This window comes from Hemicordylus capensis, chromosome 1 (assembly GCF_027244095.1).
Source record: "Hemicordylus capensis ecotype Gifberg chromosome 1, rHemCap1.1.pri, whole genome shotgun sequence".
Lineage (NCBI taxonomy): Eukaryota > Metazoa > Chordata > Lepidosauria > Squamata > Cordylidae > Hemicordylus > Hemicordylus capensis.
The window spans coordinates 161,973,398-161,988,200 of NC_069657.1; the positions used below are offsets into that span (position 1 = coordinate 161,973,398).

General features: G+C 41.9%; 1 protein-coding gene across 9 annotated transcripts in view; it reads left to right on the forward strand.

Moving 5' to 3' along the window:
- The window catches only part of KALRN (kalirin RhoGEF kinase), a 920,107-nt gene that overhangs the window by 493,907 nt on the left and 411,397 nt on the right, over nt 1–14,803 (forward strand). For all 9 annotated transcript variants that reach the window (XM_053244819.1, XM_053244856.1, XM_053244784.1 and 6 more), the window contains one exon: nt 7,755–7,877. In XM_053244819.1, the coding sequence (XP_053100794.1) occupies nt 7,755–7,877 (123 nt within the window). The remainder of the gene's footprint in view (nt 1–7,754; nt 7,878–14,803) is intronic.

Below are 14,803 nucleotides of genomic sequence, written 5' to 3' on the forward strand. Positions count from 1 at the left end.
TCCCTCCTCCTCAGCCCCTTGTATGTGCAGAGAGCCCCTAAATGGGCTGAAAACAGCCCGATCCATCATTTGGGAGGAGGCGGGCTCAGAGAAGGAGCTCTTGCCGCCGCTTCCCTCCCTCAAATGCCCACATCCCACCGGCAGCCCCCATCCCCAGCACACACCGGCAGCCTAAAAAAGATTTGACTTGCCCCCACCTCCCCCCAGCCCTCAAGGAGGGTGGAGGGTGGGTGTGCTCCGAAGCCCTTCAGGTCCGGGCCCCACAATTACATAGGTGCACTCCTAATGATCAGGCTCCCAGCTTCTGACCTTGTTTTTAACTGACCCTGGACCAGCAAAATGATCTGGACCACATCAGTTTTTAACTGACCCTGGACCTGGGAACATGTGCAGCTTCCGAATTCGGGTAGGAGGCTTCTCCTCCCCTAATGTCAATAGGGGAGGAATAGCCCTAGTGTCTTCTCAAACATCACCAAGTAATTGGGAGTTAAAGTACTGTTGTATTTTTCCCTGATGTGAAGAATAGCTGAAGAGCCGCCAGTAGTAAATAGACTGAATGTCACAGGGTGCTCTACAGTGTGATAATTGAGGTCATCCTTGATGTGCCTCCTCCATTAATCAGATAAATGTGTTGCTGCAGAGGCCTTGTAGCTGCTGCATACCTTAACGAGTTCATCAGCAGGTTTGGAAACAAATGGGCAGCTCTCTTGTTCACCCCCTTTGTAAATCTTACTGTGTGTTTGCTTCTTGGGATTTGGCACTTGGTCTGGTGTTTAACTTGGAACTCATGTTAACAGCATGCATTGCAGCTTTGGATGTTCTCTGCATCTTTCTTTAAGCATTTAGACATGAGCTACTACTAGAGGTTAGACAGGCATAGTTTAAATCCCAATTCAGAATTGAAAATAAATGTACAAGAGGTCATGATCAGATTCTTGGTAATGAATGTTTTATTTATTAGTCAAAGAGAGGCCTCAGGCTGTAGTGGATAATTTAGCAAAATATGGTATGGAGGCAGCCTGCTCATAGTGTGTTTGATTCTTTCAGGAGGGAATAATTTGGTAAATTAAATGTAATTTTGTAGCACTCAGTTGTACCGTTCAGTGTGTGCCTTTGCTTTTCAACCATGGAACGCATGAGATAATAAGCTAGAGAGATAATAATCTTTGGAGGACATTCATCTGTGAACAAACTCAGAAGGCCTTTTAAAAAGAAAAATTACTAGGAAATTATAAAAGATGAATAAGTCATAAGGGGAGGTAAGTGCACCCTCACCCATCTTTAAAGCTATCCCCCCACCTTCGAACCGGTGGAACTGCTGGTCTATCAAACTGGTTCGGAGGCCCATAAAAGGGCCTTCGAACTGGTTCATGCACATCACTAGTTGCTTGCATTTCCAAGCACCCCACATTGAATAATTGTCCCATGTGTATGGTTAAACTCAATGTCAGACTCATAAGAAAGTTCTCCTAACTGTGCAATAGTGGTCAGTACTGAGCTGGTATCTTCCATGGTGGAGGGAATGTCTTTGACTACTCTCAGATGAGCATAGTATTTCTGGTGGAGCAGTAGCAAATTCCTTTTCACTTCTTCAGTCATAGTTCTTGAAGCTTCCTCTTCATTTGAGGGTAATATCATGGAGGCTTGCTTCCATGGCCATGCTGAGTGGTAAGAAAAGGAGTGAGCGAGAGATAGAGAGAGCGATAGAGATTGGGATAGGAAGTATACAAATGCTAGATTAACAAGACCTTCCAAGACGAAACTTATCAAGAAATGTAGAGGTGAAATATTGGTATTTATGTGATATTTTTCCAAACTGCTTTTCAGTGTGTTTTTTAAATACACAGCACAACATATATTAAAAACAATGCAATAATAAAGAACAGTTAGAACAACACATACCATGTAATTAGCCACGACAGGCTTAAAAGAGCATTAAAAGCAGTTTGTCACATGCTGTTGTATATGCTTTGTGGCAAATTCCATTGCCATGGGATAAGGATTATGTCCAGGGGCGTAACTATAATAGGGCAAGTGGAGGCAGTTGTCTAGGGGCCCCCGCCTCTGGGGGGCCCCCCAGAGACATGTCACATGTCTCCCCCACCCAGCACCCACCACAGCTTCTTCTTGAATCATTTCATTTTATTTTATTTTTAAAAAACATTCTCTCCCTGTTCGCGTCGCCGTATTTCCTTGTTTCAGTTCTCCCTCCCTCCACCCTTTTGCCTTGTGGGCTCCTCCTCCTTCCCCATCCATTGGCTGGCGGCACCCCACATGATCCAGAAAGATGCATGACTGGTGGTTCGGCTGCTGCCTGGAACGGAAGAGGTCACTTCGAAGCCTGAGCTTTTCTAACTTATAAGTTAAAGAAGACACGGAGCGGCAGGAGGAAACCTAAGTATGTAGTACACCGCTCTGGGCTCCTTGGAGGAAGAGCGGGAAATAAAACGTAAAATAAATAAAAATAAATACAAAATAAATTTACACCTTGTAACTAGTTGGGATATGTCACCTTAATTGACACAGCAGGGAAATGCTTGACTAACAAGCAGAAGGTTGCCGGTTTGAATCCCCACTGCTACTATTTGGGGCAGCAGCGATATAGGAAGATGCTGAAAGGCATCATCTTCTACTGTGTGGGAGGAGGCAATGGTAAACCCCTTCTGTATTCTACCACTGAAAACCACAGGGCTCTGTGGGCGCCAGGAGTCGAAACAGACTTGATGGCACACTTCACCTTTTAACTAGTTGGGATAGTTAGCAGAGACACTGGGCCAGGAGGAGAAGAATGCAGTGATGGCGGGGGGCCCATTTTAAAATCTCGTCTCTGGGCCCCCTACAACCTTGCTATGCCCCTGATTATGTCTGAATGCTCCCTGAGAGGCAGGTCACAAATTCCACTCATTTCTAGATTGTGCTAAAATTCACTATTCACTTGCACAGAAAATATGTTTGGCTTGCATTGTTTTGACGAACTATTAGAAATAATGAAAACCAGATCAAATACTGTTGGCAAATGTGTAGATATGGTAGTTACATGCTGCTAACATCGTTTTGCAAGCAAGCCTGGAATAAGCAGAGATAAAACAAACAAACACAAAATCTAAAAATATCAATTGACTGTGTCCACATAATTTTGCAATTATGAAGAATTGCAATGAATTATTATGAATTATGTGAAGACTCATACTTTACCCAAATGGAGTTCTTTCTTCTCCCAGAACAGTTATAGTGAAAATAAAAGAATAAAAGTTTTCTTACTCCTCCCATAACTATCTGTTAGGTTCTTTCTCTCTCTCTCCCCATATATGGACTTCAGGTTGGTCCTAGATAATTTACTTGTGCACAATGCATAGATTTGCTATTATTTTCTAAGGCTTGTTTCCAGATAGCTCTTCTCTCCTGAAACAGCTCTACTTTGGTTCAGAAAATGTTCACATTTTGTGTGCAATGAATAGCTACTTAACAAAATGAATCTCTTGTATAGTTCTTCTATCAGCTTTGTGTATGGTGTTTCTTCTAGACAAAAATGTTTTGTTGCTACATGGATGGTAATATCCCTTCCTATAGATTTGAAAAATATTTACAGATCAACTGCTTTATACTCTATTCTAGTGTCTTTCCTGGTATTGAAATTAGTCTATAGTTTCCCAGATTCTGCCCGCCCCCTGCTTTTGAATATTGGGGTAACATTAGTCCATCTCCAGTCTTCAGGATTTGTCAGAGAAGATAGACTACTGTTTATGTCATCTGAGAGTACATCAGTAAATTCTTTTAATGCCCTAGGATTAGATGAGAATAAACAACTGAGATATATCCGTCGGCATATCTTCCCTAATTGTGTGCTTGGAGGTGGTAATGGGCTGGATGAGGGATAACAAACTGACGTTTAATCCAAATAAGACGGAAGTACTGACTGTGTGGGGTTGGGAACTGAGAGATGGTATGCCGTCCATTTGGAACACATGTGTGCCCTCTTCCAATTGGCCAGGAGCCTGGCCTATGGAAAGAGGACGAGTAGAGGGCAAGCAGCTGAAGGAGGGGGCTGGTGGTGCGCATCCCTACTGGCTGGGTTCTGCCCATCCTCCTCCCATCAGCCGGGCTTGAGTCCAGGTTGATGGAAGGTGGGTGCGCATACCCTCATTCACCTGGTTTCCCCCATCCTCTTTCCATCATCCAGGAGCCTGGCTCAGCAGGGGTGCATGCTGCCGGCTGCCTCTTTCGGCTGTTTGCCTTCCACCCATCCTCCTGGCTGATGGAAGGAGGATGGGGGAAGCCGAGTGAGTGGAGTATGTGTGCGCTGCACAGGGGGATCCACTGAAAGTGGGGAGGTTGCCCATATGGGAAAATGGCCCCCTCTTCCTTCACTATGCTCCTGTGAAGTCACTCATGGACACCTTAAATCCATTGTGAAGAAAATGAACCCCCCACACACACCAATAATGTAATCCAGCATTACATATAAGAAAATGTAACCATACAAGTTTTGACTTTAATTTAAACAGTTAAGTGCTGAGTTTTTGTTTGTTCATTTGTTTGTTGGGTTCATATATGCATGTATATATAGTTCAGTTGGTTCCTAAAACGGAGAGATAAGTCTATTCTTTGGACATGAATCTCACTCTGTGATAAATTATTGTTACTGGTACTGTTTTTCTTTGAGTCAATTGCTGCATCAGTCTTCTTGACTCAAATTGCATGTTACCTCTCAATGAGGAGATGAGAAAGAGAATTAGGAGAAAGACCTGTAGGCTGAATTAGAGTAAGTGCTTTACTTCTGTTTTAATCACTGGAGAAGCTTGAGCTGACTTGAATGCCAACTTCTCAAAAACGGATACAGCCAATGGGAAGAGCTGGAACTTGCAACAAAACCATCCACAAAGCTACAAAGGACTGTGGTAAAATAGGGATCCTGACCTTCTTTAGTATAATGAGTGAGCCAAAGAAGCCAGCACCAGGTCTTGTCTGCCGTGGTCCCATCCCCTTTCTGCCTCTCATTGCTGCCATTTGGCTTCTCCTCTTCCAGAACGGACTCTATCATCTGCCATTCCACTTGGCTGCTTCAGGGGCTGAGGTGAGGCAATGGGCCAGTTCAGCTATAATGCAGAGCCAGGATAAAACCCTGGCTTCACATGACATCTTCCAGCCTCAAGAGCATGTGCCTCCCCATTTCCTTCATATGCACGAGTCAAGGATTCTGTTTCTGATTGTAGTTACGACCAAACCAGAATTTCTCATTATGTCTAAACTGAGCAATCCTTGTATTCCAACCAGGATATTCCAGAATAAACCAGGATCTGAACCTCGAATCAGGGGTGGCTCCCTCATGAGGCAAGTTAATAGAAAAAGACAGCTCCGTATGCCCGTAAATATGAGCCAGTAGAACCTCAGCACCACAGACCAAGTAGGAATAGAAGCTGTTTGCAACCTTAAAAAACACTAATCTCCCTAAAACCCCTTTCTGCCAAGCACTTATTCCATCCACTGAGCGAACAGCACAGCTTAGTAGTATTCTTTGCCAACTCTGCATTGCAGGAGTCCTCTTGCCAATTTACTACAAATCTTAAACCCAACCCTGTCCATTAAAGACTGGGATGGATAGTCTGCAGGCCTCTTCATAGGCTTTTCTCATTTAGCCACTTACTCACTCTGGGGTTTATTTTGCAGCAGCCTTATCAAGTGTGAGTGACAGAGCACTACAGGGGTGTTCGATGGTTGCATGTCAAAAATTCAGAATGGCCTAGCGCCTAGACAGTTGTACTGGACTTCGGTTTAATGAATAAGTCAGCTTGAATGTGTCTTAAGCTCAGTCTTGGTTGCAATTCCGGTGTAAAAAACAAAAGGGTCCTTCTGGCACACTCTGCAGTTTTCTGTCCTGTCCTATCTGGAGGCATGTTGTGGCAGTCATAGAAGTCTGATTAACACAATTGCTCAGGTGAAATCCCTATAAGCGGAGGGCTGCGGTAGGATATAGTGGGGGAGATTTCGCTGTGATGGACTGTTTTTAGGAATACTGGCTGACGTTCTGACTAAATTACTCAGCAGAAGCGTTGAAATGAATGACAAGTTAGTCCTGTTAATTTCATTGGGATTTCTGTCAAATAATTTAGTCAGGATGTTAGCCACTGCCTCTTCTTGGAACTTTGTTTAAAAGAGGACTGAGCCAGGACTTGTGGAATTATAATCTCAAGTCATGTCAGAATATTCAGAAAGCCAGTTCATTGCACCAAATTTCCCACAAAGGTCAATTTGTGGTAACTCCCCCCGCCCCCGATTTTTAAAAGATTATATACAGAGGTGTTGGTTGCCTCCGTTTCGGCCTGTTCCACACCTCCTGCTTTTTCTTTATCTAACATCACCCCCCTTCTCCAAGCACCTCAGTTGTGGAGAGAGGGGAGTTTCAGTCACCTGCATCCTCCTGCTGCTGCTCCTCCTCCTCAGAGGATGGGCTCCTCTCCTGGGAACTCGAGCCTTGCCCGCAGACCTCACCTCCTCAGCACTGCCCTTCCCACACTAAAAGCCCTGCCCAACTTAGACAGTCTCATGAGAGTTCTCTGCGCCCTTGTGAGAGACTGAGCATGTTCTTCCAACTCACATCACTCAGGTCTTCCAGCCTGACCCCAAACTGGCTGCACTGTGGCAGCTATGCTTCCTGGCACCACCCATTTTGCACCCGATGGCTCCTGTTCTTCTTCCTCCTCTTTGTCTCCAGTGTAGTTAGATAAGACCAGCTTGCCCAGGCCACTGTCGGCACTGTAAGTCCATTGTTACAAACGTGCTTCTCCTTTCTTGCTTATTTCTTCTGAAATCCTTCATGGAATAGAAAGAATTCACTTGTTTTCATTGTTATTTTCCTTTCAGTATTTTAAATCTCCAGCAAATGGCAAGATGGCCATTGTTGCCTTGTCACAAGAGATGATAAAAACTCCATATTTGGACCTGCATCAAATGTTAGAGAGTCTAGTGTGGAAATCAGGATCGGCCCACATGTTCTCAGATAGGTTTCCAATTTTCCCAGAGCCTTACAAAATCATACTTAAATGATTGTTCCAGCCCTGGCCAAGTAGCTCATATTGACCTGACCTAGGAGTACTTATGTAAAATGTGAAATGACAGCATGAGTGGACTTTTCTTTTGATCAGTCAGTTAAAATTTCTGGGCTGTACTTTTGTATTTCTTATGCCAATATTTCATATGCCATATTTATTGAGCTATACTTTAGTATTTCATATGCCAGGTTTTTATTAAGATCTAGAAAAGCATAGCTCTGTACTGATCCTAGAGTGAGTGCTCTTATTTTTTAATTAAAAATTTTATCCTGCTTTTTTGAGTGGGTTCTCTTATTTTTTAATTAAAAATTCTATCCTGCTTTTCTTCCATATTTAGGGAATGTGAAGCAGCCCACAGAAAAGAGATTCAATATAACAGTAAAATGAAATATGTAATACAATGAGAGAATCAATCAATCATTCCCCAAAGACTTTTTAAAGAGCCAGGTCTTCTCTTGGCACCAGTGATAAAGTTATCTTGACATTCCAGAGCATCGATGCCTTCACCAGAAGGCATCTCTGCTCCTCATGTTGAACTTCAGTTGGTTGCGGGAACCCAGAGCAAGACTTCAGATGTTGAAGGGAATGTATGGGAAGACTTATATGTGTACTATTTGATGACATGAGTATAAAGCAGTGGAGGCCCAGAGTGAGCTTTTCCCTCTTGCCTGTCTGTAGACCTGACATTTTCTTCCTTCCTTCTAGATGTTTGACTGGATCAGCCACAACAAAGAGTTGTTCTTGCAGAGTCACACTGAAATTGGAGTGAGTTACCAACATGCCCTTGATTTGCAGACACAGCATAACCACTTTGCTATGAATTCCATGGTGAGTATGTACACTTTTTTCTCTAAGGATGTGTGTGGGATGGAGATGAGAAAGTCACAGAAGCAGCACTGGTGAAAAGAGGAGGGAAGGCCCTGGAGGCTTGCAGAGCAGAAGGTTGGATGGAGCGTGTGGCAGCTGCACTTCTGCCTTGAAACTAGTATACTTGCTTGCTTTATTTAAAAACAAGCCTATCTTGGGCAGCTATGTACATTGTTGGGTGGGGGGGAGGGAGCAGGGGCAGGGAAACAATACAATATTTTACCAGGTTCGTTGTTTTCCTGAGATAGCCTTGATGAGAGTCAATAAAAATAGCCCAGTAGTGTTGTCATTTTCACATTTACTTATGTGACTTTTATTTCTGTATGGCATCAAGAGAAGTCTAATCAAAATACCAAATATAGCCATGTAGTGGATTTTAGCCCAGCCTTTGTCTCAAAGCAAGCCCACATGGGGTGAAGAAGAATGCTAAATCATTCCCTCCATGTTTGCTCAACAAAGGTTGTTCCTTTAAAACGTAAACTGCTTCTTCTGTAGCACTGCCTCCACACCCTAATGATTACAGAGTTTGCCCCCTCCCCCAGATTTGGGTGAGTGTCCTGGGAGACTCTCCTTCCCTTCACTGTTGGGAAAGTACACAAAAACCTCTCCATGTGCAGCCTACACGTGATGAGAAAATCTGGTAGATTTGCTGAAGAGTCAAAATTGAGATGTGTTGCGCCAGAGTAAAACCCCTTTTCCCTGAGTTAAAAATCCCCTCAGATGCAGGTAAAATACAAAGAACAAAAAGAGAAAAGGTTTATTCAAAATACTACAGACGGCTTCAATCTTAGGCTTTCTCAGCTTTTAGTTACAGGTACAAGAAACATTCAGTATTTGCAAGAATACTTCAGAAAGCACGCTCAAATGATATTGGGGCGACACACTTTAAAACTTGTGGTTACCCAGTTGCATAGGCATAGATGTAAGAAAATGCAAAAAGCCCCTTTGAGAGTCTATAGAGACTTTTACAACGCCCTAGTTGGAAAGGGCGTTGGCTTAGTTTTCCTTAGCTTAATTACATTACAGATAAAACACAACAGAACAGCTGTAAGTATTTTCAAAGCACACTAAAGTAAAATAAGAGGTCTAACGCGAGCTAACAAACTGTTCCCTAGATTAAACATTTCCCCGAAGCCAAAGCCCTGGCTTCTCTCCTGAACTCACCAAATCCTTGGTAGAGACTTCAGACCCCTGGAGTCCTGACTTCCCAGGATTGCAGTCCTCCTGGTTGCCACCATTGCCTGGCCAGCTTAGAACATGACCCACTATATTTCCACAGCTCTAAACCATCATTGGGAAGCGGAACATAGGAACATAGGTAGCTGCCACATACTGAGTCAGACCACTGGTCTATCTAGCTCAGTATTGTCTTCACAGACTGGCAGCAGCTTCTCCAAGGTTGCAGGCAGGAATCTTTCTCAGCCCTATCTTGGAGAAGCCAGGGAGGGAACATGAAACCTTCTGCTCTTCCCAGAGTGGCTCCTTCCCCTGAAGGGAATATCTTACAGTGCTCACACTTCTAGTCTCCCATTCATATGCAACCAGGGTGGACCCTTCTTAGCTAAGGGGGCAAGTCATGCTTGCTACTACAAGACCAGCTCTCCTCTCCACAGTGAGCACCTGAAGTTGTTGGACCATTTGTACTACCTGTTGGAATGCTATGAGAGCTTCCAAAATCCACCACCCCCGCCCACACACAAAGACAGTACTTTAAAAGAGTAGCAAAAGTTGTGATGGTGTGGAGAGGGAGGCCTCTTGACAAGTCCTGAGTGTTCAAGTGTTTGGCCTGAGGTCAAGAGCTCACTGCGGTGTGAAAATGCACTGCTGTCATCAGCTTCTGAGGAAATGTAAAACAAGCTGCTTTGTTATTTGAGGTCACCATGTGTCATGTTTCATAGGACTGGGAGTGATAAACCTAATGTTCTAGCAGAGTACTAGCTCCGGTGATTGCAATCTGCTGACTTGAATCCCACTGGCTATATGCTCTGTTTAAGTGCTGAATGGAACTGCGCAATCAGGTTCTGTCTGAATTTTCAGGCAGCAAATATACTGCATACTTTGCTATGCAAATCAATCGAAAAATTCTACCTGGTGTTCCTGTTAGCTGGTAGAGAGATTTCCTCATCATGTGGTCAGCACTTACTACAACCAAAACTATGTGGCTGAAATTTTCTTCTGTAGCATTGATATCTGGCAAAAAGTGAATCCCTCTGCAATGTGCCCACAAGTGTGTGGATGTGGTGTGGTTTATCTCCATTTATCTGTCCTGTTTTTCTGCTTCCTGGTTCTACCAAGCTGTGCAAACTTTGTAATGGACTCTTTATGTCAGTGTTGTTTCAGAATCCTGTCCTCTAAGATGAGACATGTAACACTGTGGCATTACTGAAAGGTTAACACCCACATTCCACGCACCACCGTCTTTTTGATTTTCCATGTGACTGGAGAGGAGGGACCTTTTCTCATCTGGCTCATCTCCACTGTTTGTTTCTGCCATGTCTCTAGAGAAACCACCAAGGATTTGTTGGTTGGATGGTTGGTTTGATTGAGAAGGTCTTTATGTTCAGGACTCCTCCCAGCCATAATATTATTCTGTGGTTCATGAAGCAGAAACTGAGCCTTTCTGAATGTTTAATGCTCGAGTTTCACAGGGGACTGTCACTAGCTGGGTATTGATTAGTAATGCCTAGCTTTACACAGCATGTGCTCAAGTAATGGCCATGGCCGAGTCCCAATCCCTACGGGATCTTAACAGCTTTCCAATTACCTTTCCGTTTGCTGTAACAAAATAGAGCAAGAAACTGCTAAAGGAAAATGCCATTAAGAGAACATTTTCTTTCTCTATATTACATATTCTCTGCACGTTTTTCCTTGCACAAGCCTTCACTATCAGCACACCATGGGCTATACACCATCATTGTGCAAAAGACTCACATACATCGTATATAGCTTTACCTTTATCCTAAAGTTTGATCATCAAGGCCAATGTATAAGATAAGTAATAACTTTTAGCAACAGTAGTAAGATTTACTCTTCCTTGTCTGGTTTTTTTTTGGAGGGGAGGGGGGCTTATTAGTACTCAGAGAATGCATTCATTCATTCATTCATTATTTATTTATTTATTTATCAGATTTCTATACTGCCTAGTATAAAAATCTCAAGGCAGTGTACAGAATGTAAGGGTTGCTATTTTTTAAAATTAAACTAATACTATATAGTCCTCATGGCTCCAAAGAAAGGCTTGAAAATACGTTAAAATGATTAAAAATACATTACCTTTTTTGGTGTGTGTGTGTGTGTGTGTGTGTGTATATATATATATATATATATATATATATATATATATATATATATATATATGTATGTATATGTGTGAGTGTGACATGTTGCAAAAATAAGAAAAAGAGGCATGAACCAGCATTTATTACATTTTTCAAAGATGATTTCTAAGCAAATTTTAAGGGATTTTGAGGGGGAGGTTATGTTGTTTTTTAAATTGCTGTTCAGAATTCTATAATAAGAATTCTCAAGAAATCATTGATTAATTGCCACATATCTACTTGATGGTTCATCTACTATCAAGTTATGAAAAATTAAAAACCACCATTTAGCCAGATGAAGCTTTCTTTGGTGTGCAATAGCTTTGTTTTAAATTAGAAAGACCACTTGTATGTCTATTCCCTGTGTGCATCAGCATGTACATAAAGTAATGTGTCATGGAAACAATAAATATGTATCATGATACATAGGTCTGCTACAACGTATGGTATTATTTCCAGTATAGTTCTCACTGCTGAAGATGAACTCACCCCTATGCTGAGACGTCAGAAAGGCTACTACAAATGCCATGGCAACGGGATAGAGAGATACAACAGTCAAATCAAGACTGATATTAGGAACCCATTTATACCCACACATTACTAAATTGCCTTCTCACTGGCAATTTTCCAGCCTGAACTTCATCCCCCTCCCCTCCGTGATTGCTGCTTGCCAGGAAAAGGTTATTTGTACAAGACCTGCTTATTTTGAAGCTGTGCCCTTGAGTTGTTTGAGGGAACCTGACAACAGTATGCATGTTTAGGAGACATATTTTGTAGCCCTTGAAACCTAAGAAGAAATGTATGTTCAAGGTACTTACTAATTGGATTTGCATACTTATGGTATTTTTTTTAAAAAAAATCCTTTTAATTTTTCTAATTTCAGGGAACTTAATTAGGGTGCAAAGTTATCTCTAGCATTACAAGTGAGGTTCTTGTGGGTATCAAATGGAATTCTTCTTATTTATTTAATAAATTTCTTTAATAAATTTAATAAATTTAATGTTTATTTAATAAATATAAAATACAGAAGAGTGTTAAACAAAGTATCACAAAACAGTTCTAACAGGCAGCAGTTAAAGCAAACATAGCTTTGCTGACCCACCATTGATTCTACCAGGGCATTATGGAGTAAACAGCATTTTCAAGCACCACTTTAAAATGGTGGAAGTGGGAGCCTGCCAGACCTCCCTGGGGAGCATATTCCAGAAATAAGGCACTACCACCAGGTAGGCCTTGTCCCCGGTTCCTGCCTAATGAATCTTGATCAAATGTGTATCAAAGAGCAGGAACATTCTGTCTGATCATTCCTCAAGCACACAAGGCAGCAGTCATAACTTGTATCACATTTTAGGTGGTACAGAAGCTTGGGAAAGAAGGCTTGGATCTCTCTGCCTCCCCACCATTCCCCCCACAGGAGATCAGTGCTGTAAAGTATTCCTTCTGTGTGAAAGTCAGTGAGGACCCCTTTTACTGCTTTGTTTCTTCCCTGCCTGAGAGCTTATTGGAGCTCCACTCAGAAAATTCTCACAGTGCTGATCTTCTGTAGGGGAGCAGCAAGTCTGCACACACATTTGGAACCTGAACAGGGATGCTTATGAAATTCATGGGGTTCACATCCACAGCAATCCCCCATAAACATTAAATCCCAGATCGCCAAGCTGTGCACACTCCCATGGAGCATGGCATGAAGGAAGCAGAAACATCCTGATTGCTGGTTGGCAGTATACCAACCTGACATTTAACCAGGATCGACTGACAGAGTTCAAATCTCAGATTAATGATCCTGTTTAAATGCCGAGTTGGCATGGTGCCATCCAGGGATTGGGAGGTGTTCCTGTTTCCCATATGACATGCTCTGCAGGAGCACATGTGGTTCCGTGATCTGGGATTTAACACATCCTGGGGATCACTGTGACGGTGAGAACAAGCCTGTTAATCCAAATATAGTTGTGGGAGAAGGGTCTGAATTAACTAATACCGTATTTTACGGACTATAAGACGCTACGGACTATAAGACGCACCTTAATTTTAATCCAGTTTTTCAGAGTTTTAACATATTAAACTGTTAAAACATATAAGACGCACCTGAATTTTGGCGGATATTTTTCAAGGAAAAAAGTGAGTCTTATAGTCCATAAAATACGGTATTTTTTCTAGAGTGGCATCGATGTATTAACAATCTGCCTTCCTTTCGTTTTGACTTTTGGACTTTTGCCAGACAGTGGTGCATGAGCAGTTTACTGCCATTTTCACTTTGCATCTTTTCTTGCAGGTGTCTGATATGCACCAGCACAGATGTGCATTAAATCACAACACAGACAATAATTCTGGTATGATTGTGCAATCACTTCAGCATTCCCCTCTTTGTATTGTGACTTAATCAATATGCATATGTACTGGTGATATATAAGGAGAAAACAGACATGGACTGGTAAACTGCATATGCTCCATTTCTGAAATTATCTTTAGATATTTTCCAAGTTAAAGATGAAGGCAGAAGGGGACGAAAACAGGACAGAATGAAACCACCGAATGATAGCAAAATGGAGGAAATGCTCTCATCCCTCAAAAAGGCATATTGAGTGCACAGATTGTTGGATAATGGGCCATTTCCACACATTACAGGCTGTTGCTCCCCCTGTTTCTGTAGATCCAACCTTTTCCCATGTGAATTGGGGCAAGTGAATTCAAATCCCCGGTGTACTCACAGGGAACATTCAACAAGTCATTCTCTGTGTTCTTCAGATCTCCATTTGTAAAAAAAGCAAGTGAAAAATCTATTTAAAATGGCTGTTATGAGGATAAGCATTATGCAGCACTATGCAGCCTAAGAATCTATCTATCTATCTATCTATCTATCTATCTATCTATCTATCTATCTATCTATCTATTTATGGAACAGTCAGCTTTTTAAAAATTCCAGCATGCAAAATTCTTTTATTACAACTGTGCAATATTTATTTCTATATGTTAATATGTTTCATTAGAAGGGAAAACCAACTTTAAAGTCTATACGGTGATCCTATTAATCTCATTACACTTCTAAACTGAGCTGCATTGTCCTATTTAAATGGGCACAAATCACACTGATTGCCGATTTGTATTTGAATATCCCCATGCACATGCTGCTTATTCTAATTGAAGCTATTCATAACTGCTTCCCTGAAATGGTTTTATGCTTTGTATGTGACCCCTTGGAAGGATGAGTCATGACTTCAGAGAAATGTGCAAAGCTGTTTTCCAACATGGCAAGATCAGCCCACCCGTTGTCAAGGCACTAATTGTCTAAAAAAAAAAAAGAAGAACTAGGGCAAGATGCATTCTCTCCCTAGAGTTGCAGATGCATAGGAAACACATTACAATTACCCGCTAATGATATTTTTCTGAAATAAGATCTTACCGTTTGTCGTTTCCATACACTGTATTCTTTATATTATGCGAAGACAATATGCACTTCAATTAAAATCTGCATTGGGCCACATGCAATTAGTTTGTTAAAGATCCTACCATGGGAATCAGGCTCTCGAAGAGATCATTCGAGAGCAAGTCGTTCTTCATTAGAGTTTCTAC